At 40.9% G+C, this 27,996-nt stretch overlaps 2 protein-coding genes across 8 annotated transcripts in view; one reads left to right on the top strand and one right to left on the bottom strand.

The window, feature by feature from the left end:
* Nucleotides 1-7,816, top strand: part of ACBD5 (acyl-CoA binding domain containing 5) — a gene marked incomplete at its 3' end in the record, with an annotated part of 30,971 nt that extends 23,155 nt beyond the window's left edge. For 4 of the 5 annotated variants that reach the window (XM_083406573.1, XM_083406574.1, XM_083406570.1 and 1 more), the window contains 7 exons: nt 798-1,010; nt 2,046-2,152; nt 2,834-3,086; nt 3,259-3,458; nt 3,834-3,884; nt 4,292-4,401; nt 5,633-7,816. In XM_083406573.1, the coding sequence (XP_083262699.1) occupies nt 798-1,010; nt 2,046-2,152; nt 2,834-3,086; nt 3,259-3,458; nt 3,834-3,884; nt 4,292-4,401; nt 5,633-5,645 (947 nt within the window). Of the gene's footprint in view, nt 1-797; nt 1,011-2,045; nt 2,153-2,833; nt 3,087-3,258; nt 3,459-3,833; nt 3,885-4,291; nt 4,406-5,632 lie in introns of those variants that run through there. The other variant, XM_083406571.1, reaches the window with a different exon arrangement.
* MASTL (microtubule associated serine/threonine kinase like) lies at nt 4,415-27,901 on the bottom strand. Of its 3 annotated transcripts, none has more exons than XM_083406209.1 (13): nt 27,635-27,846; nt 26,290-26,427; nt 25,705-25,844; nt 24,979-25,067; nt 23,094-23,200; nt 21,789-21,933; nt 19,995-20,167; nt 17,716-18,918; nt 14,758-14,893; nt 13,878-13,892; nt 10,579-10,692; nt 10,392-10,493; nt 4,415-4,700 (listed from the first exon to the last, which is right to left on the bottom strand). In XM_083406209.1, the coding sequence occupies exons 1-13, from the start codon at nt 27,836-27,838 to the stop codon at nt 4,690-4,692; spliced, it is 2,577 nt and encodes an 858-aa protein (XP_083262335.1). In that variant the 5' UTR covers nt 27,839-27,846; the 3' UTR covers nt 4,415-4,689. The 3 variants fall into 3 exon arrangements, with proteins under 3 accessions (XP_083262335.1, XP_083262333.1, XP_083262334.1); XM_083406207.1 differs by lacking the exon at nt 4,415-4,700 and adding an exon at nt 6,027-9,623 and having other exon boundaries at nt 27,635-27,845; XM_083406208.1 differs by lacking the exons at nt 4,415-4,700; nt 13,878-13,892 and adding an exon at nt 6,027-9,623 and having other exon boundaries at nt 27,635-27,901.
* Nucleotides 27,902-27,996: the final 95 nt, after the last annotated feature.

The raw sequence follows: 27,996 nt of genomic DNA on the forward strand, positions 1-27,996 counted from the left end.
GTAATGCTGCCCACTTCATGGACAGAGACTGTCAGAGATGAGTAGAGTCAGTGCCAGATTTATGTATAAGCTAAACAAAAGCTATAGCTTAGGGTCCCACTCTCTTGGGGACCCCCAAAAAAATTGAAGGGAAAAAACCTGAATGTACATTTCCAAAATATAATATAAAAAACAAATAAAATAAAACCTACATACAGCAACAGTGTTTTGTGTTGTGTAGGCTCCTATGATGTAAGTAATGGGCCCCACCTGCTAGCCTGCTCCATAAAATATCACTGGTTTGCTCATTTCCATATAAAGGGTGCCTACATTCTGCATGGACTGGTTGCATGGCAACGTGTGCAAATGGCTATTACAGTGGTACCTCGGGTTAAGTACTTAATTTGTTCTGGAGGTCCATTCTTAACCTGAAACTGTTCTTAACCTGAAGCACCACTTTAGCTAATGGGGCCTCCCGCTGCTACCGTGCCGCCGGAGCACGATTTCTGTTCTCAGCCTGAAGCAAAGTTCTTAACCTGAAGCATATGTAACCCGAGGTACCACTTTAGGTCCATAAATTACCATATAGCATATATTCAACACAAAAAACAGTGGCAATTTGTTGTTGACAAAGGACAGCTGGACATAGAAAGGGCCCCATTACCTTCAGTAGCTTAGGGCCTCATCAAACCTAAATCCAGCCCTGAGTAGAGTTCATTAAATCTATGAACAAATAAAAAAGCAAATTTGTAAAAACTAGTATATTTCATAGTATAAGTCTGTTTGAAATGTTGTCCCCTTATTTATTGGTTTTACAGAAAGTGAGAGTCTGGGACCAGATTTGACGCCTGCTCAGGAGCTGGACTGTGTTGTCGCCAATGGCTGCTGTGAAGATGTCCCGAATACTGACATTCACAATGGCATACAGACTAAATCCGCTCTGAATGGTATAAATGTGGATGAAGAAGTAAAGAAGAGAGACAAGCGCCTTGAACTACCTATAATTTCTAATTTTGGGTCTTCTCACCAAGGTGCTTTCCTCATGTGCATTTTTCCAAATTAGTCTATATGTTTGTCAAGCAGAATTTTCCAGTGGTGAAGACTACCCTGGGAATTTGCTGTCTGGTTTGTAAAGATTATTTCCTCACTTTTTCCAAGCTGTAGTGGAAATGGTTGGAGATTTAAACTTTGGTCTGCTTGATAATATATTCTGTAAACTTGTTAAAATTTTTATGCCATATTTACTCGAGTCTAATGCACCATCGAATCTAATGCGCACCTCAGTTTTCAGAACCTTGAAACAAAAAAAAAATATTTGCTGGCGAATGTACCAGTAAATGTGTCATTGAATCTCATGCGCACCTTAATTTTCGCAATGTAATTCGTCCAAAAAAGGTACACATTAGATTTGAGTAAATACAGTATTTGACTGTAGTGTGCCCTCAGTTCATATACTTACTGTGTCTTTGTGTGATGGAGAATCAATGTAAACCCCTCCATGTACAGTAAATGACACTGAGGCTTCTTCTCATCTAACTGACAAGTTTCTTCCTCCTCCTCCCAAAGTGGTTGGGAGATTCATGCAAATAAAGTGCTTACCCAAAGGGCATCCATGTGGAAAATATAATTGAGAGAGGTGTGGTTCAAAGTAATTAGGATAAATTAACCTCAACAATCACATCTAACGATATTGCCCCGTTGTGAATAGCTATTGCAAGCCGTGCTTTCACTTGCTTTATCTTAAGCAAACAACTTACATAATAAGCTTTTTAATATTTGAAGTGTGATCTTGTGCTCACTGTTTAGACCAGCCTTTCTTAACCTTGGGTTACCAGATGTTGTTGGACTACAATTCACATCCACCCTGACCAGCGGTCTTGCTAGCTAGGGATGATGGGAGTTATAGTCCAAAATCTGGGGACCCAAGGTTGAGAGAGGCAGGTTTAGATTGATGATATATTTATAAGTTGATTGTAAGTGGACTTTTGTGCTGTCATTGTTTCATTCTTGCCCAAATTGGCCTGTTTGCACTTATTAAGTGTTTGGTCATATACCTGTACACACAGGTGCAAATGAAGATACCGCTGAAGAGGTCTCTAGCATTCAGCACTTGACAAGCGATTCGGATAGTGAAATATACTGTGATTCCATGGAGCAGTTTGGACAAGAAGAGGTACAGTTTATCAAGTTTTGTACTGAATGTGAAAAGGTAACATAAAGTGGCCAGAATCCAAAGAGACATGAAATTAGTTCTTTGAATCTACATAAACTTTAAACTTGTTTGCTTGAACAGCAATCCTCTCATGCCGCAAGGCAGACTGATGAAATCAGTTCCTGATATAGCATGAAGATAACTGCTCAAAGCCCAAAATTCCAGGGGTCTCACATAACTGCATTCTGTAAGCCTAAGCAATTATTTAGATTCTGCTAAATGGATGAAGGGTTAGAATCTGGAAGAAATAATAGAATGTACATCTAATACAACGCTTCCACAGTCTGTATAATGGTCAGCCTAGGTGTGGTTTTAAATGTGTCTATTGCTTTTAGCATGCTCTTTTAAAATATATATTCAGAAAGCAGGTCCTAGGGGAGCTGATAACTACTCTGATTGCAGCAAATGAGAAAGGAGAGTTTAACTCTTTCTTACCCTGCTGAGGTCCTTTCAAGCTGCTATTTACTTTAGAAAGAAATCTACATTTTTCACAACATGCATATTAAATGCAGAGGTGCCCCTGGACCACAACAATAGCCCACAAAAGATCTAACATAGGTGGTATGTTAGGTATATTAGGTATCCCAGCTTTATGGGAAATACTTTAAGGAAAATATAATAGCTAATTCTCTTAACTTGTAGATATTGGAGTCAACGAAAGGATTTTCAAAACATCCATTACATTTCTCAGAAGTAGACCACAGCAGTCTGCTGGGTGCTTCTGGTTTTCTTGAACTTGGAAACTACAAGACAGACGGTATAATGGTGGCTGCAATTGAAGGAAAAGGTGAAGTCAAGTGTGGTGGTGAGGATGGCAAGGCAAGTGATGGAGGCCCTCACAAAGAAAAGAAAGGTGGTGAAAAGGTGGATTTCTACGGAATCAGAAGAGGGAGAGGTACTGTTGGAATATTTGTTTTGTTATGTTCTTATGTAGATAAGCAAGGCTAGTGCCATACTTTTTATTTTATTTTTGTAATTTACAAAACAAATGTTTTCATAGTCTGATTTTTATATGGATTAAAAATCATGCCTTATTTCTCAATGCTTTCTCTTTCCCCTAAATTTAGGTCATAGAATGCACCCTTTGGGTGATGGCGCCCAAGGTGGACAAATGGGTAGTGGTGGAGATGGAGAACGATGGGGGTCAGATAGAGGACCAAGAAGTGGCCTCAATGAACAAATTGCAGTAGTGCTTATACGATTACAAGAAGACATGCAAAATGTCCTTCAGAGATTGCATGCATTGGAAACACTGACAACTTCACAGGTAAGATGTGCTTGTATTCTATAAAGTGATGTCCAGTGTTAGTCCGACTTTACCTCAGTGCTCCTACTCGGAGCATGACTTAGTTGGAGATCATCCTTATTCTTTATTTTAAAAAGCTTGATTATTGGAGTAATGTATGTAAGCATGTGTGTAATGTAGTGGAGTTTGTATGTAAGCAGGCTTAATTGCAAAGGATGGATGGCAGGGAAGAGGTGGCAAAATCATCACTCCAGGCATAAGTGTTCCATTTCATGATGTGAGCAACAATGTTACGTTGCAATGTTTCAGAAACCACAGTAGGAATATAATGTGAAGCTGTGAGTATAAATTTGAAACATAATTTGTCACTGTGTCAAATTTGTGTTTTATTTGCAGGCAGGAACTGCAACCATACATTCAAATAATCAGACTCCCTCACCTGCTAAGGTAAAATCTTACCTACTTTCAACAGAACAGCTTTGATTTTTATGTTGGCTTTCCTTTGACTGTATGTAGATTAAAATGGAACTTTTCATAACACAATTATCTTAAAAAGAGGTCAAAAAGCAGCGTTTTAAATGCTGTTGCCTTTTGTCTCCTGTTAATTTGATCCATTTGTTTTAGTTATTACCCTGATTAATCTCAAATATTTTTTGCAAGACAGATCTACAGGAGGAAATTTTAAAGCAGTTCTAAATGTAGAGACTAGGGAGGAATATACAAGTGACACAGTGCCCATTTGGGGCAGAACATACAGGTTCCAAATATATAATCTTAGATAGTTCTATGTCTATGTAGACATTTACCAACATCTTATATAACTGGAGAAATTATTTTTTTATGTGTTATTTTAGAGACCTTCCTGGTGGCCGTTTGAGATTTCTCCTGGTACTTTAGTCTTTGCTGTTTTCTGGCCATTTGTTGCCCAGTGGCTGGTACATGTGTATCTTCAAAGGAGAAGGAGGTAAGTGTCAATCCTGTTAGATTTGCTAATTTACTCTGCTAAGGCACGAGTTTGGATCTTTGGCCTCTCCCTCTCAATTTCCTTTCTTGATTGTGTATAATCTTATCAGCACGCAAGGATTTTTTTCACAAGGACCATAAAGATTCCATTTTATATTAGGGATATATCTTTTCACACAGTGTTTTGCTGGAATAGAACACCAGTCAAAGCAGAATCTTATGCCAAGCTGCCTCATGTGTTGCACTTGCAGAGTTTGTTGAGTAGTCAGTGCTGTCCAGTGGTCGAGTCTTAATTTTTTTCTGAAGAAAATAATGAAGACATCAGGCTTATTATTAGGTATGAGAGTAATGGACAGACAAATGGAAGATTTGTCCTGATAGCACTTGAATTTGGGGAATACTTCTCTTGTTTGGTAGGAATTTAGAAGCGCAAGTTTAATGTGAAATACGTTTTGCCATGAATGTATTCAAACTATTAACAATAAGTATTTTTTTTGTTGAAAATTTTCCACTAAACTTTTTCGCCAAGCCAAGCCTTGTATATATATTATATATAAAAGGGACCCCTGACCGTTAGGTCCAGTCGTGGCCGACTCTGGGGTTGCGGCTCTCATCTCGCTTTACTGGCCGAGGGAGCCGGCGTACAGCTTCTGGGTCATGTGGCCAGCATGACTAAGCCACTTCTGGCGAACCAGAGCAGCGCATGGAAACGGCGTTTACCTTCCCGCTGGAGTGGTACCTATTTATCTACTTGCACTTTGACGTGCTTTCGAACTGCTAGGTTGGCAGGAGCAGGGACCGAACAATGGGAACTCACTCCGTCGCTGGAATTTGAACCACCGACCTTCTGATCGGCAAGCCGTAGGCTCAGTGGTTTAGACCATAGCGCCGCCCACGTCCCACATATTATATATACAATATATATATATATATATTGTATCTGCTGAATTTTTGGACATTTCACCAACAACGGTCATGTTACAGGAATGTGTAAAGCAGCTTATTCATTTTAGTATTAAAATGAATAAAGTGAAACAGCAAATGGTATTAATCAGGGATGGTGTAATTCTAAGCATTTTAAGGCTTAGAACAAGAATATTGTGAAATGTTTATGGGTAAATGAAAGTGTTGGGGTAGCAATTTTGCATGCAATTTCATCAAAGTCGACAGACTGCTAAGAAGAAATACTTAGGATGGCATTTCAAGTTGGTGTTTTCTTCTCCCCTTCTCAGAAAACAGAACTGAGGATTCAATTCCTGATTTTACTTAAGGACTGCAAACATGGAGACTCTGGAAGGTGAATTAATTTAAGAGAACTGCAAGAACTGCAGATGCTGGGATGGCTACATCTTTCTTCTATTTTTTTCCTTTTGCACTACCTGGCATACCATACATGAATGGTCCCTTTCTCTTAGGTTACAAATAAATACAACTATCCCATCCAGCAATCACACGAACCCTAAATTAATTGTTTTGGAATGTACTTTTTGGATGAACAGTCTGTAGAGTTGAAGGCTATTACTGCAGCATCTACTGAGAGTGTTTCTTCTTCCCAAAGCTGGAATGAAGAAGTTCCTTCAATTAATGAAAAACAACAAAACAATAATGAAAGCCTGTGAATTGTTACTTTTAACATGATTTATTTTATAATGCCACAGAAGACTTTCCACATAGCATACAAAACATACAATAAGCAGAGGAAACTTTAAAGTCTAGAATAGTCCAAGTATCTGGATTGTATGACTGCAATTAACGTTGTAGCTCTGGGAGATCTAATATATAAATTGCTGCTACATAGATGAGGTAGTTTTTTAGGAAACAAATCAAGGGTTTGAAGCTGTAGATTGTACTTCCATGGGGACCATCAGTGCTTCTTTAAAAAACAAGTCAAGCATCTTAATTTGTTAGAACAGCAGTCAGAGTTTGAATATGGCACGATAGAGTCAGAACTCAGTACACAGAATAAAGTACATTAAATGGCCCTGGCACCCCCTAACCTATATTGTCTTATTGAAATTAATGGAACAAGAATGTAAGTACAGTTTATTGTAAATAGTCCTTAATGTTCAGTTTCAGAAGTTGCATAATATTAATTTAGAAGGTGTTCAAAATGCATGTTAAAAACCTACATTGCTGTCCCAGGAAATGTATAGAAACAGGCTGTTGTGAATGGATTGGCTCCAGTGCTAGGGCAATAGGAAGCTGCTGCTGCAGGAAAATCCTGCACCCAATACCTTAAAGGTGACTAAGCTGTGTTACATGTGCAGGCTAGACCTGGTAAAAGGGCCTCTATTATATATTTTCTCACTAGGGTTATAAACCTATGACTATTACCAAATACAGCAGGTGAGGCTTGTATGATTGAATGTTCCTCCATACCAGAAATTCCACATTATTTTAAATAAAAAAAGAGAGCTTTTCCTTACCATGTTTCTGTGTGGAGGATTTTTTTTAAAATTGGGACAAGCATTCAGTCCTCCCATCTTCTGTTAGAAGTAGTGACAGTCCTGGCACAGATTCAGCTGGTGTCAGTGTAATTTTGCCCCTCGACTCAAGCCAGTTAGCCCCTTCCTGCTCCCATGGCTAATCAGCACCGTCAGCTTAGACCACTGTGTGTGTGTCTGCATGTGCACACATGCACATGTGTATACTCTAAAGCAGCAGTTGGCACCCGAACTTCTGTTGCATTTGCAGCTTAGGGCCATTGCTTTTTAAAACTTTAGGGCAATATTTCTATTGTTTTAATATTTTTTACATACCTAATTGCTGCGGCATTTTCTCATACCCAGGCCCTTTACAAGTGCAAGTCTCTTTCCTTTAAACACTTTCAAGACAATTTTAGCATTGTCACTTTATTAGATTTCTACTTGATTAGATACCTATTTGAATATAACAGCCTGATAATTTCAGTAACAACATCTCAGACTACAACTAGAAGGGACTTTTCTATAGCAAACGAGAAAGCTAGCAATTAACTAACATTACATTTTGTTATATGATGTTATAAAAATCAACCTAAAGTGATTGCTTTTCAGTTTGTGTATTGAAAAAATAGAAAAACGTATTCTAGACCTGTGAAAAGAGCAGCAACTCCACAGCTGCTTACTCCTTCATGAACCTACTGCAGTCAACTGATCTACTTTAAAGTAATTTCTGGACTGTGACATTTTTTGCACTGTGTAACTCTTCCGAGTGATGCATTACAGAAAGCTCATGGGCAGTGTTGCATCTGCTCTGATGGCAAGGTCTTGAAGAAAAGCACCTTCATACCTGTTATATGCTATATAAATAATGTAATTACAGGAGTTAGAATTTCTGCCTTGTTTACTAGAACATGATTTTGAAGTTTAGTTTTAAAAGTTAGTTCATCTTAATCTACTGTAAATAACATTTAATAAAGAATGACAGGTGCATTATCCAAGGACATTTTATAACTGAATGATTGAATGAATGTAACATAGGCCTGTTTGAAGTTTTAAGATTTCAAGGTTCTCAAAACAGTGACCGGGTTGGAATATGACAATAAGAATACTCTTGTCCTAATTGTTCCAAGTTGCTTTATTCTCATCAAGGATGAAGGGGATCAGCTTCAGAAAATACTCTTTCTTAAAAAGGACAGTCTTTCTGCTGTTTCACAGCTGGTTTTCACAAGAGCTTCAGGGCACAGCTTAAGGAAGGGGAAGTAGGAGAGCAGCTGGGGAAATACAAAACTTTCAGTCTTCCCCAAAGGGTGGAGGGTGACAGCAGCAGGTAAACCAGGTAGTGTGTCTCCAGAACAGGTAAGTACTCCAGCAGATTGTCAGGTTTTGAGACTCTTTCCTCTAATAAGGCATTGGGGTTCAACTGGTGGGTTGAGAATCACTAGTGGGTCATGGCCTGACCCAGGGTGGGTCACAACAGGAGTGCTGTCACCATGCAAATATATGGTAAAAGATGAATAAATGGGCCCCCTTGTCAGGGTTAAAAGTGGGTCCTGGGCCTGAAAAGTTTGAAGATACCTGAAGGTACCATCACCACTGATTATATGGAGGAGGAAATTAACTGGAATTGCAAAGTAGGTAGGCTCTGAGAGCAAGCTAGCTCACAGTTCTCATTTTATTCATTTGCATTGACAGCTCAGTTGTTTCAAAGTATTGCTCCATACATCTTACAGAATACCAGTACACCTGCTGAAAATATTGTGTAATCATTTATTCTGGGCTGTTAAGATCAATTAATAACTTCACATCTTTATCATTTATTTATTGCATTTACTGGCAGCAGTATGTAGGCAGGTGTTAATTGCTGAATTACTCAGATTGCCTACAGGTAGAAAACTGACATTATACAGGTGAGATAACCTCTGTAATGACTGCTAGATAATTCAGATGATAGCTTCATTTTGAATATGATAATATTTTGAATTAAAGAAAGGTAACAACACCAAAAATAAAATGACAGTTGACTATATAGGTAATAGGCTGATTGATGGCATTGGTGAGGACCTAAACAATGTTCATAGGTAAGGTGGGTGGGAGAAACAGACCTTGACAATGACATTAGAGATAATTTAGTACATTGGCAGCTTAAGCAGCAGGACAGGCAGTATACAAATTACCTAAAGTATGTGGAACACAATGGGATAGGAGCATCTTCGGGCTGCTCTACAGGGACAGCTTGAAAAGTCAGAAAACAGTTTTGAATTGAGTCTGTAAAGTGGCTGAATTGGAGGCACCAAAATAATCACTATGCACTTAACCTCCCAGGTATGCTCAGCAACAAAGCAGCTCTTCCTCCCAACGTTTGACATTTTGTTCAGTGTCACTGTGTTATACCACCATTAAATACGTAATACTTAAAGACTTACATAAGGTGCTGTAAGTAGACTAAAAATATAGTTCAGAAGCTGTTTGGAATGAATGGTTTCAATACAGCTTATAAGAAATATATATAAATATATATGCAGAGTTAAAAGCAAATCAGGTTTTTAAAAAACTTAGGTGCGTTAGAAAATACAGAGTAAAACTTATGTTAAGGAAGCTTCTTAAATGTGCCGTTCTCTGGAAAATAATTCCATTTTCCCGTACTACAAGCTGAATCCAGATACTGTTAGATGCTGAGCATTATTCCTAGCTTCAAAATAGGAAGTATCTGTTTCATCATTTGGCTGTGGTATGAAGGGCATGGTCTGATTATGCAGATTATCCCAGTCCACACCATGAAAGAGGGGGTGAAGTTTCAGTTCTGGAATAAATTTTTTAACACAGGTTAGATTTCTTTGCATGAACACCTTGCACTTTCCAGCTTCTTTGTCTAATTCTGGATGTCTGCAATGTATTTTTTCTTAAATTTGTCTGACTGTATTTAGAGTCATAAGACTGAAATTAAATGTCTGTCTTAGTAAGGGTTTGCCAACGTACTCCTGCCCTTATAGATTTGAAATGTTTTTGCAAAGCATTCATCAAAGTTCTCTTTCTACACTAGGTAACCCTAAGCCAGCACTTTGTTCCCAGAACTTGCATGCTGTAGACAATATGAAGCAGTCTCTAGACAGCAACTCCATGATGTGTGGATTTGATAAACCAGATTCACACTAACAGGAAAAAACAGAAGCAGTAAGGCAGTGTGGTGTAGTGGGTAGAATGTGAGGCTGGCTCAGGGAATCTGGGATTCAAACCACTGCTCAGCCTTGAAGCTGAATAAACAAGCCATGGCTGTATCTCAGCCTATCCTACTCTTTTGAATTGCTACAAGGGTAGAACCACATACACTGCTATGGGCTCCATGGAAGAATAAATAAAATGGTTCTTGCCTTTCACTGGATTTTCATCTTGTGAATTTTGTAACCTGGCAGCTATAGTGTTGGGCTGACCATCTTCATGCATAATGACTAGAAATGGCTATAGCAGATAGTCTTCCCTCCAATAACATATGCACTCAAACTGCAGGTTTCTAAATTGCTAAAGAAAAATCATAATGGTAACATTAAAGAGAGAACTAACATATACTAACCCTTGAGTCCAGCTCGCTTACTGCTCTCAATGGTTAAAAGAACTTCTATGGCATTCTGAGCACCATCTGACAATTTCTCTTCATCTTCAGGCCACGGAATATCTAGAAACACACACAAAACATCTCTGTACTTATGCTGGCCCAACAACCTTTGAAATTAATTTTGCTCGAAAGTAAGGTAATTTACCCCTTTTCAGAATATTCTGGAATACTTGTTGTGGTGTTTCGTCATTGAATGGTGGAATTCCAGTTAAAAACTCATATAAGCAAACTCCAAGTGCCCACCAGTCTACTGCAGGACCTGAAGTGAAGAAAGTCGACATAAATTGACCACCATGAGAGGTATTATGTAAAGGTGTATTGCCTGGGAAGATACCGAGCGCCCAAACACCTGTTATTCATGAAAGCAGCATACAAGGCAGAAATTGTTTTCTAATCACCTTCCCTTTTCCCTTCTGCTATTCCCAATATGTTAATGTTTCCTTAAAACGACGAAAGGCAGAGCAAAGCAAGTCACCTCCCATTCTAAACCACCCTGGGACTTGCAAAGACCAGTTGTGTAAGCAAACAAAAACTCAAAGGTCTGCATTTCCTAGGTTTTAAAAAGGAACCAAGCACATAATTTAGAGCAGTGGTGGCCAAACTTGTCTCTCCAGCTGTTTTTTGACTACAACTCCCATCATCCCTAGCTAACAGGACCAGCGGTCAGGGATGATGGGAACTATAGTTCCAAAACAGCTGGAGGGACAAGTTGGCCACCACTGATTTAGGGCTTCATATTCAAAATAAATTCTGAGTTGACTAATGATTGCAGAGAACAAGTCATTATTATAAAAACACTGTACTTTTCTGTGTATAAGACTGTTTTTTTAACATAAAAATTATGTTTAAAATAGGCGTCTTATACATGGATAGTGCATGGGGGGAACGGGGATGTGGGATTAGTTTATACTGCAAGCCAGAGATTGTCAGCAGCATGTCATTGGTGGCTGCGGCAAGGGGTGGTGTTGACTGGCTGTTGCTGCAGCAATTGGGCGGGCAACTGGCTGCTTCTGCCAGCGAGGAGACATATGTTAGGAGGGGCAATCCTCTCCCCTAAAAGCTCAACAACTCTGGGCAATCTCTCCCCATTTTCTTAATTTTTAGTCCCCCCAAATTGGGGGCGTCTTATACAGGGGCTTGTTATCCACGGAAAAGTACAGTAAACCTTTATGTGAATATCTAGTGTAGAAATAGGCACCACAGAAGCTCAGACTCAACAGGACGTTCTCTCTGCAGTGCTAATAGGACAGCATATGGCGAACTTCCACTTACTTGCTCTTTGACAGCTTTAAGGTTTACAAAATTACGCCTAGCATGGAGAAGGTGGACAGAAAAAAGCCCCACCCCCTTTTCATAACACTCGTAGACATCCAATGAAGGAGAATGTTGGAAGAATTAGGACAAATAAAAAATACTTCTTCACTCAGCTCCCCCAGGAGGGCAGTGATGACCACCACCTTGGATGGCTTTAAAAGAGGATTAGACAAGTTTTTGGAAGAGATGGGTATCTGTGGCTACTAGACATGATGGCTTTGCTCTACCCTCCACAGTTGGAGGCAGCAATACATCCAACCACCAGTTGCTGGAAACTACCCGAGGGGAGAGGGTTCTTGTGCTCATGTTCTGCTTCCTGGTTTCCCACAGGCATCTGGTTGACCCCTGTGAGAACAGGACGCTGGACTAGATGGGCCACTGGCCTGATCTTAACAGGCTATTGGTATGCTCTTAATGAAACTGAATACTGATCAAGTGCAGTCAAAGACCAAGCAGGCAAAGCTGTTGAGACACCACAAGCCATTAAAAAGCAACATGCACCCTGCAGCTGCTGCACAGCTAAAGCTCCAGACAGCCCATTGTGTCAGGAAGGAAGGATGCACTTGCTGTGAAAACTTGCTTGCACTGCAGATGCTGGTACATTTTCCTGCTGTTTCACCCACCCCCACTGTCCAATGGGTTCTCAGTACACAGCGGTGAAACCACTCAAGAGTATGTGCTTGTGTGCAAGTATACGACAGGTGAACTGAATGACCCCAGTCATCAGACCTCAGCAACTTCGGTAATTGCAGAAGTTTCTGCTAGCTGGTAAATTGTTTGGTTCATACGTTATATCTGTATTTGAATACTCAACGGCAGATAGTCAGGAGCATACACATGAGAAACCAGCCCATTCATTTAATCAATAAGGTAGTTTTCATATGAAATAAAAACTAGGTGTATCAAGTTACCTAAAGCCTCTTTCTACAATTCAGTTTAGCTCTTGATTTCTAATAAATATATATCCAGCAATCAGTGAAGCAAGTAGCATTTAATAATGTGAGAGGATTTTTTTTGGGGGGGGGGGAGTAGGAATATGCATAAAGCTGTCAAAGTCTAATAAGATCACATCCTATAGGAAGTGTTAAGAAAACTGTATTTCATATTTGATAAAATGGCCACATTTTTCAAGACAAGTTTCCTGATTTTCACTACAAGACAACCTTATATGGTTAAAAGTCTAATGGCACACAATTCCCACACTTATGCATTTATAAATGACACTGTGGCCATAACTCCCAGCATTATTACTTTTCTTCCTGTCAATTCTGTCCTTAGACTCTGCTTCTATATATCCTCAAGCTGTCCTTCTCCCCTGATGGATCTGTGCAGATTACACCAACTTCTTTACCCCAATCTTAAGTGCCACTGTAGATGGATCCCTCTTGGTATCCATGACTAGACAAGGAGCTGCAGACACCACAGGACCCAGTTTGCCCACCTCAGCTCTAGTTTAGTATGTGTTTTGCTGAAACCAGATTGTCCTATTATAGGGAAACTATGTTCAAAAGAAGGATTGTAACTTGGGTGTGTTGGTTTCCTCCTGTGAGAAGCCAACATTAATTCTACAGATTTTTCCAGGTGATTAGTTACATGCTATTGCTACTGCATGTTAACCTTTGCAGGACAGACCTACTAACTGCAATTAAGAGAGGTAAAAGGAATTAGTATGTTTCCACCCTCCACATGAGATTTGTTCTTTAAAATATCACAATCATCATCATCTCTATGCAGCAGGCTTCAGAAAACAAAAGAATGGAGCACTCTGCTAGGATTACAACACGGCATTTGTAAGCAAGAAAGGAAGGACAAGGAAATGTTTTACTTATTGCCAGTATGGTCAGGAAAGAACAATGGAATTCAAGATCTTCCATGGAATGGGTCTTATGCCATATTAAATGTGCTGGACATTAAGATGCCACGGTGTTTTTATTACTTCTTGTTGCTGCTGCTGTATAGTTATTTATTTCTACCCCACCCCCTTTCCCTGACAGAACAGGGAAAAGATGCAGCAGCAGAAGCAGATACAACTATATGCCAAGTCATGCGGATCTCTCACTTTCTTTCATCTTAAACAGTGTGATCAAATTATGCTTTGACTGTTCTGTTAAGTGCTATAATCAAACTTACCAGTGACCTGAACTCCTGTGTGTAAAAAAAAAAAACACCAGGGAAACATTTTGATAAATATATATAAAAAACTTCATTACATTGCACTCAGTTTTTACATTTTTCTAACGAGTAACTTTTTACAAATTCACCAACACATGGTATTTTTATAAAGACAAGTATCCTAGCTTTGCTTCCTTAAAATGGTTAACTTAATATATAAACACACAATGAATATTTTGCTACATTGTCTATTTATCACATACTAGCAGAGATTAGAGGACGGTTTATAAATTTTGCAGGATCAAATGGCAATACTTGCAAACTATATTGCTCCAGGGTGCAACTCAAGGGTTGTATGTATGAATGCACCTGCTTAAGCTAACAGTGCACATACAAAAAGCAGCTAGTTAAGGATAACCATATTTTCTTATGCACTTGTTTCTCTCACATTGGGTCATACCATTTTTCTTCCTGTCATTCTGAACTGGTGCAAATCCAGAAAAACCTAGCCAGGAGAACAAACCAAACTATTAACCCATGGTTTGATCCTGTTTTGTTCCACCCCAATGTGGGAATAAATCATAGTTCAAAATCATCTGCAATGGAATTTAGACCATCCATAATTGTGATTTAATGAAACACTGAAAGCAAAAACTTTCACTTTCCTTCCCACCTGTGCAAAGAAAATTGAATTTAGGAAACTTTTAGGATAATAGTGCAATGAAAGACTAAATAAGGAAAAGAAAACACCCTTAACCCTTAGGAACTTCTAAAGTTAAACACAGATTCCAGTCATGTCTAACAACAAAGTGCTCTCAACTGCAGTGAGCCAGATCTCACTACAAAAATGAGGAAATGTGTGTAACAGATACATGAAATTATACTGCAGTTTGCTTACCATGAGCCTTTGCTAAGAGGAGCTCGGGTGCCAAGTAGTCAGGGGTTCCTAAAATGCGTTCTCTCTCTACTGGAGTAGCTCCTCTTCGGACACTCTTGGGGGTCCTGAATGGTGTACCACTGTTTCCTTGAGGGGTCTGATGTCCAAGAATAGATATATCAAACACAGGTATCAAACATGCTATACATTTATACTTTCACATTGGCTGTAGGCTCAATTACTTGAACTGTGGAGCCGAAAAAGCATCCAGCAAAGATGGCCCCTCTGAATCTAAGCCTCCTAATGAGGACTTCTCAAGCAAAAAGGTTTTCCAATTGCCTCCTTTTGTGCCAAGTCTTTCTCACATTCCATTAAGAAATGCCTTCACTGAATATGACCATTTTAAATGGTTTTTAATAATAAATGACATTTGTCTTATCAAGGCCTCTTGCTACACATGAACAGTGAGTGTGAAAGGAATGAGAGATTCTGAATCTTTATTTCTAAAATCCATTATGAAGCTAGGCCAACCACTCAAGGACAATGATGAAGCTATGGATGTGTCAAATCTCTAGAAGAAATGCACTCATGAAGACTGAAAGATGTGCCTGGGAACTGCATCTCTCCCATAAGATCTACTCTTGGGAACTTCTCACCCTTCTTCAAAGAGTCCACCAGCAACTCTTATTAATTAGTCTTAACCCAAAGACTTCCAGGGATGTATTTTTCAACAATGCCCTCTATGATCAGTATTATATGCAGCTTTTAGCAGTAATTATAGTTATTATAAAAACATAGGAGGCACTGTTTATGGATCCAGAAAGTAAAACGTGTTCATTTTTAAGGCATGAACATCACTAAGACTAAACTGCACCATTTGACCAAGATGCTCTTCCTAAAACAGCACTGAAGAAAATGCACAACAGCCACAGAGAGAATCTGTCAACAAAACAGATTTACATACATATATAATTGTATTTGGATGCCGCCTTTCCACAGTTCAAACTATGCTCAAGGTGGCTTACAACATTTAAGAAATAAGTAACTGCAACATAACAAAAGTGGTCATAAACAATAAATACAACATCAAAAACACACAACCAAACTGAATAATTTCCACATAAACCATAAGATCTAAAATCAAGATACAGAAACCTCCAACAACAAAAATCCGCAAATAACACGCCAGTCCAAGAGTCTGTTCAGCAGCCTCAGCTTTTGGAGTTGGAGTCAGTCAAGGCTCTGCCCTCCCAGACCAGGTAGAAAAGGCCTACAAGGCAGTGACCAGGTCTTCCAGGACTCACAGCAGTATAAGCATGTGAACGGGATCGTGCATAAATGGACTAACTCCACCCTCTAGATACTAACATGCATGGTTGACATGTACCACTACCCCAGCCAATGCACAACTGACATCAGTCCAAAAGGAGCTCTGCATAGATGCACATGCATTGGGCTCCCCATATTGAAACATAAATTCTGATTGACAACAGTTCATGTTCCCATGGAAAGATCACTATATATGTACATCATAAAGGGCTGGGGGTTTGGCCATTGTGTGCATTAGCATACAGTGGTACCTCGGGTTAAGAACTTAATTCGTTCTGGAGGTCCATTCTTAACCTGAAATTGTTCTTAACCTGAGGTACCACTTTAGCTAATGGGGCCTCCCGCCGCCGCCGTGCAATTTTTGTTCTCATCCTGAAGCAAAGTTCTTAACCCGAGGTACTATATCTGGGTTAGCGGAGTCTGTAACCTGAAGTGTCTGTAACCCGAGGTACCACTGTATAAAGCTGAGTTAGCCCATTTAAGATCGGAAAGCCTCATCATGTGTTCATACGTAAAAAGAGGACTTTGCTTAGTTGCACCCACTGATTTGTCATTTGTGTAAATGGAATCTAATTTCAACTAAACTGTCACCAAATGAAAAGAAGAAATGTGTACCCTCTTCTTCAAGTTAACTGCTTCCTTCAGAACCTCCCACAAAGCCTACAACCATTTCACACATAATGACTTCCCTGCGCAGGAAATTATACTGTAATACACAAAACCTATTTCAACACATAAGTGGCGCCCATTAACTGGCAGTAAATTCCCCATGGTGTGGTCATACACATTTTCACCAAAGTACATACAAGGTACTTACAACTTCTAAATCTGTGTAGGAATGAGTTAGATGTGGAACGGCTAGAGCCTGTTCCTTCTGCCAAGAAATATCACCAGTGATGTATCCATTTTTCTCAATATTTTCATATTGCAAAGCATTGGGGGGGGGGGGGAGTTAATTTTTTCTAAATCACTTATAATCAAGTATTATGTTCAAATACACCATTATGAATCAAATGTTGTTGGAAGAGGAAGGAGGAGGGAGGATCAGGCTAAGGAGCCTGCGGTCCGTCCGCCCCTTTGGGGAAGCTGGATCTGCTGGCCACCTAGCAGCGTTGTCCCTGCTGGGGGAAGTGAAGGAGGCAGGCGAGACGAAGCGACACTCTTCAGTGAAGCGGGAGGAGGAGGAAAGGAAGGGAGCCCTTACGGAGCCCCTTCCTTTCCTCCTGCTGCTTCGCTGATGAGGCGCTGCGCTGCTCTGCTGAACCCAGCAGAGCAAGAGGGAGAGCTGCACAGCACCTCTTGGTCTGCTGGCTTCCCAGCGAAGCAGGATGAGGGACGGAAGGGGCTCCGTAAGGGCTCCCTTCCGTCCCTCATCGTGCATCGCTCTGAAGGCATCACAACAAGAGGTGCCGTGCAGCTCTCCCTCTTGCTCTGCTGGCTTCAGCGATAGCTGCGGAGCCTGCATTCGCTCCATAAGACGCACACACATTTCCCCTTACTTTTTTGGAGGAAAAAAGTGCATCTTATAGAGCGAAAAATATGGTAACTGAAAAGGCAGCTATAACTCTGTCCCTTCAATAAGGGCATTTGACTTGTATCAAGTGGCCCTTTGATACTGCACAATGTTCAATAAGCCTGTTTCGTACCTACCTGAAATACGTTGTAAGGTGCTCCCTTTTGTGCAGGTGTAACAGTCATGGGATAAGAGCCACTGCAAGCAGAGATATCCATTCCTTCTACAGTCATCCAGCTAATTCTCGAAGGCTCAGATGTATTAGACACACTGATCTGACTGTTGTAACTCCGAAAAGCAACCACATTTTTCTTTAAGAGTTTCAGTGCCTTCATCTCCACAGATGAAGAGCAGTTATTGTCAGTGTGCATTTCAGTGACACCTTTCAGGTTTTTGTCCTGCTCATGATGCAATGGTTTGCTCTCCTGGACAGCATGTACTTCTTCACTTCTTGGCAAGGCATCTGGGCAATAAGGTGATGTTGTTGACATGTTCTCTGTTTTTAGCTCCTCAAAGGTGAGATCTTTAACGCTTCCATCGAAATCGGAAAGGCGCTTTTCCAAGTGACTCTCTGCAGTAGATACTTCTCGAAGGGACAGATCCGAGTCTACACTCATGCTTGCTAAAGGCTTTTCATCATCAATGGACAAGAAACTGGAATTCAAGTGTTCCTTTTTCTCATTTTTTTCACAATCTGCATCTAGATCATGCATGAGATTCTTTGCTATTAGAGGATTGGCTGGTTTGCAACCCCTGTTTTGTTCAGTGCAACAGCAATCTTTTGCTTGAGCTTCATTTGTACAGGTCTCTTGCAGGTGTCCATCAAGTTTTAAAGAACAGATTTCAGTTGTTAAACCCGTGCTTTGTTTCTCTGGAATTTTACAGCCCCGTTTGTATTCTGAATTGCTTTTTTTGGCAAGGATCCGTTCTTGTGAAGGGCTGGTGTCAATTGATTCAAAAGATCTTTTGACACCTCGCATCTCCAACATTGTCTCCTTATCTCCCAAAAGGGACAAGTGGTAACTAGATTTTGCAACCTTTTTAGTCAGAGCAGGTTGTTCCGTACAGCCCTTTTCTTCCCATTCTTTATATTCTGAAAGACATTTTCGGCCGAGGTCTTTAATAGCGCTAGTCCTTATAGAAATATCACATGAGTCAAAATGTCCAATCCGTCCTTTGCGCCTGTTCCCAGAGTCATTGCTGCTAATAGGAGAGATGACAGACTCCAGTGTTTTCTGCTTTAAGCCTTTAGCATCATTGACAAGCAGAAAATTTGTATCCTTGGCCTTCTCTGGTACATTCTCTTTGCCTGGGGCAGATGAGAGTATATCTTCTGCTTCCTGAAAATCAAGTACTTCCAAATGTATGAAAATGCTTAAAAGAATTAATAAATTATACAAACTTATTATACTATTCCCTATTCCTCCTTTTAGTCGAGACCCCCTGTCCCAGGGCAGCTTAACAACATACTGTATATTAAATTTGCAGTAGATTAAAACAAAAACCATACACAATTAAAAGGAATACAACAGCAACACAAAACTGTTTCCCTCCAATTCAAGTGCTTGCAGAAAGGGTTTGGTCTTGGCTGCTTGCCAAAAGGTGAGCAGGTTTCTCTAGGATGAAAATCTAGACACCAAGACTGAGAAGGCTTTGCTTTGTGATACATCCATCATACTTCAGATAGCTTCTGGGGTGGAAGGGGGCAGGAGAGAGAATAGAACTGGGCCCTCAATACAGACCTGAGTGCCCAAGAAGGTTTGTATAGAAAGGGGCAGTCCTTAATCATGGTGGTTTCTTGTTTGCATTTTCCCAGCCAAAATCATATCCACCATACTAAACACTTAACAGGTGGAATAAAACGCTTTACGAACAATGCACTCTGCTGCACATACATCATACTTGAAAAAAGAGCTGTGTAATCGTACAGCAAAGAAGTCCTAGGTGCCTGTTCTGGCGATACTCCTCTTCCCCTTACCCCAAATCTCCTATGCATCATAAAATCAAGGGCAGATCTAAGGTTTCTTCATTCTTACAGGAGCACCATAATCTTTCTATTTAGACCCTATGTGAAAGCAGAACTTGATTTGTTGCCCCAAGAGACCTTGTGTTCAAACCCACACGGTTTCTCCTAGTTCGGGGCTTGTGTTTCTTTACACAGCAGCATGTTTGAAAGAAGGAGAACAGGAGGAGGTTATGTGAGCCCTAGGATTACTATATGCCTACCTTGGAATCTGCTTGTACCTGTACTGAAAAGCCCAAGAAGATAGAAGGTTTAAGGACTGCCCTTCTGGGAGGTTAACTTTTTTAGGCTTTGGAATGTGGTACAATGCCCTCCTCACAGGGTAGATTCTGAATGATTTATTTAGAGGAAGAAAAAAAAGAAACCATCAGAAAGAAAAGAAGTTGTCCTGACCTGCACGTCTTTTTCCCACCTGGGGCTGCTGCAGCACTCTGACTCCATGCTGGATAATTGGGTGCGGGAATGGCTACTGGCGCTGGAGGTCCCAAACCTTTTCCTGCACTGATGCAGAGTTGGGGTCAGACTCCTCACAGGCATTCCTGGTGTTATAGGCGCAGAATCTAAACCTTCAGAAATAGAAATTCATGTTTTTATGAAGACACAAAAAGCATTGTAGCCAGTTTCATGGCAAATCAGCTCAACAGTGAGGGAAGACTAGAAAAAGTATGTAACTATCAGCTTGCCCTGCCTTACAGCCCCCCCACCCCCCCGCTCACAATTCCAGAAGAATTCTTGATAATTATTCTTACTGCAACATTCAATATGAATAATACAATAGAAGTACATTATGCAAGTGGCAATGAAGCAAGGTCTTATTTCAATTATTATAAAATACAATCAAGCTATAAAAAGCAGTAAAATAAATGCAGTCAAAAGACAAAAAGGGGGAAATGGGATTCGTGTGCAATATGGAGTTCTGCCCGGTGGGGAGGGTGTGAATGTGGTTGCTACACTTGGTCGCTACATTACACTGGCACCAAGATTAGCCACTTATCTGGAGGAAAGAAACCATCTCAATAAATAATATGAAAGAGAAAAGAAAACAAGGCAGTCAAGGCAGCTAGAATGCCCACCCATCTATCCTGGAGAATAAAACTGCATTCACATCACAGCAATTTGGTTTCTCTGTTGAAGGCTGAGGCTAAGACAAGCCCCAAATCTCAAAAGTTTAAAGACTATTTCAATAAAACAGTGTGAACCCTAGTTCTGTATATCTGAATTTCTTTGGGTTCAGCCACCAGAAACCTTTCTGGGCAGCTTGCAATACAGAAATACCGTATACAGGCAGTGACCATTTTAGGCATGTCCAATATGTGCATGACCACATGCGTGCACACCACACTGAAGCTGGAAGTGTCACAAAAGGGGGTGTGGCGATCACACACAGGGCCCCTGGACGTTTGACGGTCTATTGACGCTGTGCCACCACTGCGATTGCTTTTTCCTGTACCCTGTATCTCACAGGGACACACGGAGTCCAGTCAGTTGTTAACATAATCAAGTTTATTTTTAAATGCAGGAACAAGCTTATGGTTTCAGTTAATTTTTCTCTTGTCAGTTTCTTATTCTTAGTTCCTAACAACTCCAAACTGATAATTCCAACTATCTATCTGACTCCACCTACCAATTCCTCTCACTCTCTCACAATACAACTCTACCAACCCACACCTAAACCTCCCTCTTCCTTCTTCAACTCCCAAACCTCAACTGACTTTCAAAACCTCCCACTCTAACTTTTATTCCCCCCTTGCATTCTCACTGGCCAATCACATCACATCTATTTTAACCCTTATGACCCATCCTAGGAGGCAAACGCCACAGGGGGCAGAACGGGGTAGGGTAGAGGCAGAATGGGGTGTTTGCAGGCTTTCTCAATGGTGTTTCAAATACAGGTATACACAATTTCACTTAAATGCACATAACCCCTACATAAATTGGGAGTTGCCTGTATTAATAATAAACACCTACAAAACACCACCACACACAAATCTCAAAGCTGTACAAAAAGCAGCATAAATGATAATGAATAAATTAAAAGTTAAAAGAACCTGGAGCTGGAAGGAGACCACAATATGTTCCATGGCCTATGTTCCAAAAATGGGTCACCACCTGCCACATCTCTGATGGCAAGGGCATTCACAAGAAAGTATTAAGACACATGAAGATAGGAAACTCTTTTATACTTACATGCTTTCAGTAGCTTGTTTGACACAGAACTGTAGTCTTTGTGGTTCACGGATAGCGGGGAAACAAATCGTTGAGAAACCTGAGATGTATTTCCACAAAGAGGGCTTGGACTAGGTGCATGCACTGTCCCTGCCACTGGGGTATACTGTCAAAATGAGAAGCTTGTTCAACAGATACACAAACAACCAGATACAAGACAGTCCATAACATTTTATTATTTCATATCCTATACACACTTGATGTAACTGGATCTTTGCAACAAAAGGTTCTTGTAACATGCTTTATGCCAGGGACAAGGAAGTTGTAGCCCTCCAGATGTTGCTGGACAAGAACTCTCACCACCCCTGGCTATTGGCCATGTTAGCTAAAGTTGATGGGAGTTGGGGTCCACAACATATGGAGGACCATAGACTCCCCATCCCTGCTTTACAGGGAGAAGGAAACATCAGCTGAAATTCAGGGACTGTCTAATACAGTGGTGCCTCTCAAGACGAAAAGAATCCGTTCCGTGAGTAGAAGAAGAAGAAGAAGAGTTTGGATTTGATATCCCGCCTTTCACTCCCTTTAAGGAGTCTCAAAGCGGCTAACATTCTCCTTTCCCTTCCTCCCCCACAACAAACACTCTGTGAGGTGAGTGGGGCTGAGAGACTTCAAAGAAGTGTGACTGGCCCAAGGTCACCCAGCAGCTGCATGTGGAGGAGCGGAGACACGAACCCGGTTCCCCAGATTAGGAGACTACCGCTCTTAACCACTACACCACACTGGCTCTTCGTCTAGCGGTTTTTTCGTCTTGCGAAGCAAGCCCATTAGCGGATTAGCGCTATTAGCGGCTATTAGCGGCTATTAAAGGCTTAAGGGATTAGCGGATTAGCTGCTAAAAGGCTATTAGCAGCTTAGTGCCTTAGAAAAAGGGGGTGGGGAGCGGAAAAAAAACCCCAGGAATCGCAAGGCATTTTCGTCTTGCGAAGCAAGCCCATAGCAAATTTGTCCTGCGAAGCACCTCCAAAACGGAAAACCCTTTCGTCTAGCGGGTTTTCCATCTTGCGAGGCATTCGTTTTGCGGGGCACCACTGTACTCCAAAAGACTGAGAACTTTCTCAGGAAATTCATTAGAACCAGGAAAAGAGTTGTGCTCACAGGTTGAGAAACATGCTTTCCATGCAGGAAGTCTCAGGATCAATACCTACCATTCTGTCTGAAACTGCCAGTCAGTGCAGACAAAACTGAGCTTTATGGACCAAAAGTATAAGCCAGCTGCCTATGTTCTAATCATCTGGGAAACAGGAAATTATTTTGTCTACTTACAAAACCCAAGGAACTGATGAGAGACAGCACTTGTCCAGGAGTGCGTGAATAGTCTTGCATAGGTTTAGACATGGATGGTGTAGTGAGAATATCCATCATATTTAGTTCTGAAGAAAGAGTAAGAGTATTAGGGCCTACTTTATAATTTAGTTTTAAAAAGTATTTTTAGACTGCAGTGAAGCGCATTTAGCTCTAACTTTAGACTTGGCTATAGGCCCCATATGAACAGCAGAAATGGTGATAGGAGCACCAGGTTGGGAAAATGATTTCACATCATGAGCTGGTTTGTACATAACACTAAGCCAAACAATGGTTTAGTGTGAATATGTGGTTCCTGGAGAGAAAATGCTGCAGCTACAACACTCTTCCCTCAGTCATCTTGCTACTGAGCTGCTGCGAGCCAAGGCATCATTTAGCTCATGGTTTGTCTCGCTCCAGATAAACCATAAGCTGCAACAGAGGCTTAGGTTTACAGCAGAGGTGGGGAAATTCTGACCACCAGGGGGTCTGATTTGGGCTTTGAGGCCAATTTCCCATCCACCCCCTGATGCAGGGAGGACAGGGCTTAATCCTGCACTGGCTGCTGGAGGAGACAAACCACAAGCCCAGATTCAGATAGCACACTGAGCCAAACCATGGCTTAAGCTTATGGTGTATATCAGCAAGAGGTCCTGGAGAGGAGCACAGTGGTCACAATTTCCTCTCTAGGAACCCTCAGACTTGTGCATTTGTTCTAAGCCATGGTCTGACTTAATGTTATATTTGAACCAGCTCTACATCCAAGTCTTTCCTCCATCCCCAACATCTCCCTTGGATGTCCCATCACCTGAGGGAATTAATTGTGCTGTACTGAATTGTTATAATCTGTGTAAGATGCGCTGGGGATTATCTGATCAAATGGTATAAATCTTAGTACATTGTTTAGCTATTTATACTTGCACTTACCAGTAGAGGTCACTTCAAGCCAAAATATTTTATTCAAATTCTATAAGCTTGAGCATAGTAAAACTAAAAGCAGCTCCTTACAATGTTGGTTTTTTGGCAATGTGGAGAGTTCCAAGCTTCTCCAAATGTTTAAATAAGAAAAAAATATAGGCATGTTAAAGAGGCTTGTTTTGCATGTAGCTGGCAGCAGTTCCCACACTGTGGCTCTTGGAAAATAACTCTTTGAAGAAATTGCTTCTTTTGATCTACACAGAAGCATATACCTAAGGAAGGTCAGGATTGCTACTGAAGATGAAAAATATATGTGAATCAGATTGAATAAGTTTTACAGGGGGGAAAAACTTATACTGAAAAATACTTACATTACACCTTGCAAATATTTCCCTAAGAGTCACCAGCCTGAAAAACTATTTGACTTTCACATGTGCCAGCATTTAACTTACGGCACAATCCTATGCTTGTTTACCAGGAAGCAAGTCCTGCTATTCAAGGAATCCTACTTGCTAGTGAGTGTTTATAGCAGCTTTCCTCATCCTGGCATTTTGGATGACCATTCCCATCAGTCCCAACCAGCATGACCATTGGTCAATGATGATGGAATCTGCAGTCCAAAACATACGGAGGGCCTCAGGTTTGGTAAAGGCCGGTTTATAGGATTGAAGCAGTTGTCACAAGCCACCTGAAGGAAAAAAATGGAGAAGTTCATTTTTTTCCTCCAGGTTGCTTGTGGCAACTGCTTCAATGTCCCTTAACTTTAAAAAAATGTCCCTTTCTGGTCACCTGCAGGTGACGAGGCAGACTTGTTAACAATGAATCTTTGTACATCTAAACTAATGCTAAGCATCCATATATATCTGGGAGAATTCCAATCATCTCTTAGATACACACACATATACACATGTGTACGCATGAGATGGGCTGCGGTGTATACATGTCTCACCTCTGTTCAGAGTAACTCTGGAGAGACCAAAGTCTGTCAACTTAATGTGACCCTCATTAGATATCAGCATATTGTCTGGCTTCAGGTCTCTGCAGGTATAAAGAAAATGAAATAACATTGCAGCACAGATGCAGGTGGCTTATTGTAACATGGGGCACTATTTTCAGAGGTCACTCCCCACTTCCCACAAAAAGCTATCAAAGGAACATTCATGATTCATGCTAGGTCAGTAGGTCTAAGCACCAAGTAGCTTTGGTAAGAAATAAGACTACTAAGTTTGCATGCGAAGGACACAAATCCCTGTGCTTCAAAAGAAGAGGGCGTATTTGTCCTGTGTTAGTAATATTAGTAGCGTTATTTTTTGCCATTAAGTATGATATAAATGTAATAAATAACAAAAAAAATAAAAACAAAAAGGAGGTGGTAGTGTAAACTCCAGCAAGACACCTCAACAGGTACATAGGATTTTTTCTTCCTTTGCTGAGGTTTTGCATTTGTGTTAATGTTACTTACCAGAAAACAAAATACCATGAGGAGAACAAGCTAAGTGACATATTTGATTCCTTGAGGAACTGTGGTGAACTGCCAAGGCAACAGCTAGACTGACATTAAAAGTAACATAAGAGGGGAATTCAATTCTGCCTTGTTTAAACACCTGCAGTCTCCCTGGACTCAACTAAAAGTGGAATGAAATGCAGCAAGAAAGGCATCAAAAACCAATTTTACCTGTGGATTATCCCATGCCTGTGAAGGTAATCAAGAGCCAGTGCTACTTCAGAAATATACTTCACCGCCATTTCTTCATCAAAATAGCCATATATGTGAAGAAGAGATTTAACATCTCCACCAATGAGATACTCCATTACCTGCCAGCGAAAAATGTTACTATAAAAGACATTCATTGTTCTCTTGGGTTAGAGGTAACATCTATTATAATTCTATGCTTGGAGTGTGGGTGAAATTCCTGATTTCCTTACATTACTGTTTTCTAGAATGCATGCCAGTTTCTAGAGAGGCCATGTCAGATGTCATGATATAGGCAGAAAAGGAAATTAAATTATGGGGATTTTTAAAAGGGCCAAATCAATGATGCCTTAATACAGAGATATACTTAGGGTCTCTACAGCTTGTTTCTTTTCCAATTTGACTATCCTGAAAAAAGGTCAAAGTTGGTCAAGAAGAGAACAGAAAACAAAAAACAAATTTGAAATGTTTTTAAATGCTACCTTTCAGAGAAGACAGACTTCTCTAAAACTGGCTGGGGAGCATATTTTGGAAGCTACCTTAAGGCACTGTAAGTAGTTTACTCACCAAGTAGACATTGTTGGCAGACTGAAGTGAGTAGTATAAGTGCACAATGAAAGGACTTTTACTGAGAGCCAGGGCATCTCTCTCTGCCTGCACCTGATGGACCATATTCTTATTGATCAGGTCAGCTTTTTTTACTACCTGTAAAGCAATACATGAATGGGTTGATAAACAGAGGAGGGAGGAATTCATTGTTTGCTTTTTAAAATGTTTTCATCTATCCAATATGTCACACTTTCAAAAGATACTTACGTTTCCAGCATATCAAACCAAGTAGTAAGAAATAACTGAAAATGCTATTACTGGTAACTGGTAAAATAAAGGCATACAAGCTAATACAGCAAATCTGAAACCTAGGGGCTAGTCTCAACTCACTTACCTAAGAATAAGCCCTACTGAATTCAACAGGCCTTCTGAGTGGACCTAGTTAAGATTGCATTCCGAAACAGTAACAGCCAATTGAAGCACAATGGGTGTCTAGCTAAAGTGAAAGAAAGTGTATATTTGCTTTGGAAATAAATAGCTTGTGGAAATAGTTGTGGGAGGAGGGGAAGGAGGCTTGGAGCATAACTGACAGCATGTGACACCTGTAGGCGGGGCCTCCTTGGCTAGGAGCCACTACAGAAAAGCCTCTATGTCTCTCGGCTCCACCTTCGAGGAGGTGGGAAGGCACCAGTCAGATGGCAAACAGATGAAAAATATAGAAGAAGAAGAAGGAGGAGGAGGAGGAGGGCCGGATTTAGGTATAAGCTAAACAAGCTATAGCTTAGGGCCCCACTCTCTTGGGGGCCCCAAAAGAATTTAAAGGAAAAAACCTGGATGTACATTTCCAAAATATGAGATAAAAAACAAATAAAATAAAACCTACATACAGCAACAGTGTTTTGTGTTGTGTAGGCTCCTATTTTTTATGTGCAAATGGCTTTAGATACTTATTAGGTCCATAAATTACCATACAGTGGTACCTCGGGTTAAGTACTTAATTCGTTCTGGAGGTCCGTTCTTAACCTGAAACTGTTCTTAACCTGAAGCACCACTTTAGATAATGGGGCCTCCTGCTGCAGCTGCCTGCCGGAGCACAATTTCTGTTCTCATCCTGAAGCAAAGTTCTTAACCCGAGGTAATATTTCTGGGTTAGCGGAGTCCGTAACCTGAAGCGTATGTAATCCGAGGTACCACTGTATAGCATATATTCAACACAAAAAACAACGACAATTTGTTGTTGACAAAGGACAGGTGGACATAGAAAGGGCCCCATTACCTTCAGCAGCTTAGGGCCTCATCAAACCTAAATCCGGCCCTCATAATAATAGTAATAATAATAACATAAGGAAGCCGGTGGGCTCACCTTGACAGCGTACAGCTTCCCCGCTTTGCGGCCCAGGTAGACCTTCCCGAAAGCGCCTCGGCTGATGGGCTTGACGATGGCGAAGTCCTCGATGGAGGGCGGCTGGGGCGCCGCACCGCGCCTCGCCCGGGACGAGCCGGGCGCCGTCTCCTCACGCAGGCTGCTGTCCTGGGGAGGCGCCGCCGCCGGCTCCACCGACCCCATCCTCGCCTCCCTCCTCCTCCGCCCGCTCTCTTCCTCTCCCGTCCCCCCACCCGGCGCGGCCCCAGCCCTAGCTTCGCCCCGCGACAAATTCAAAGCTAAGCTCCGCCCCCCCCAGCGTGCGTACGTATGACGTCGGACGTCAACTGAAAAAAAGGGGT

Source organism: Podarcis tiliguerta, assembly GCF_965153285.1.
Source record: "Podarcis tiliguerta genome assembly, chromosome: 12".
Lineage (NCBI taxonomy): Eukaryota > Metazoa > Chordata > Lepidosauria > Squamata > Lacertidae > Podarcis > Podarcis tiliguerta.

Coding starts and splice junctions, on each gene's coding strand:
- MASTL (XM_083406207.1), bottom strand. CDS start 27,838: ATGGGGTCGGTGGAGCCGGCGGCGGCGCCTCCCCAGGACAGCAGCCTG. Junction 20,168..21,788: donor AAACAAGCTACTGAAAGCAT/GTAAGTATAAAA, acceptor CTATTTCTGAAG/GTTTAGATTCTGCGCCTATA. Junction 10,494..10,578: donor CCAGAATATTCTGAAAAGGG/GTAAATTACCTT, acceptor GTGTGTTTCTAG/ATATTCCGTGGCCTGAAGAT.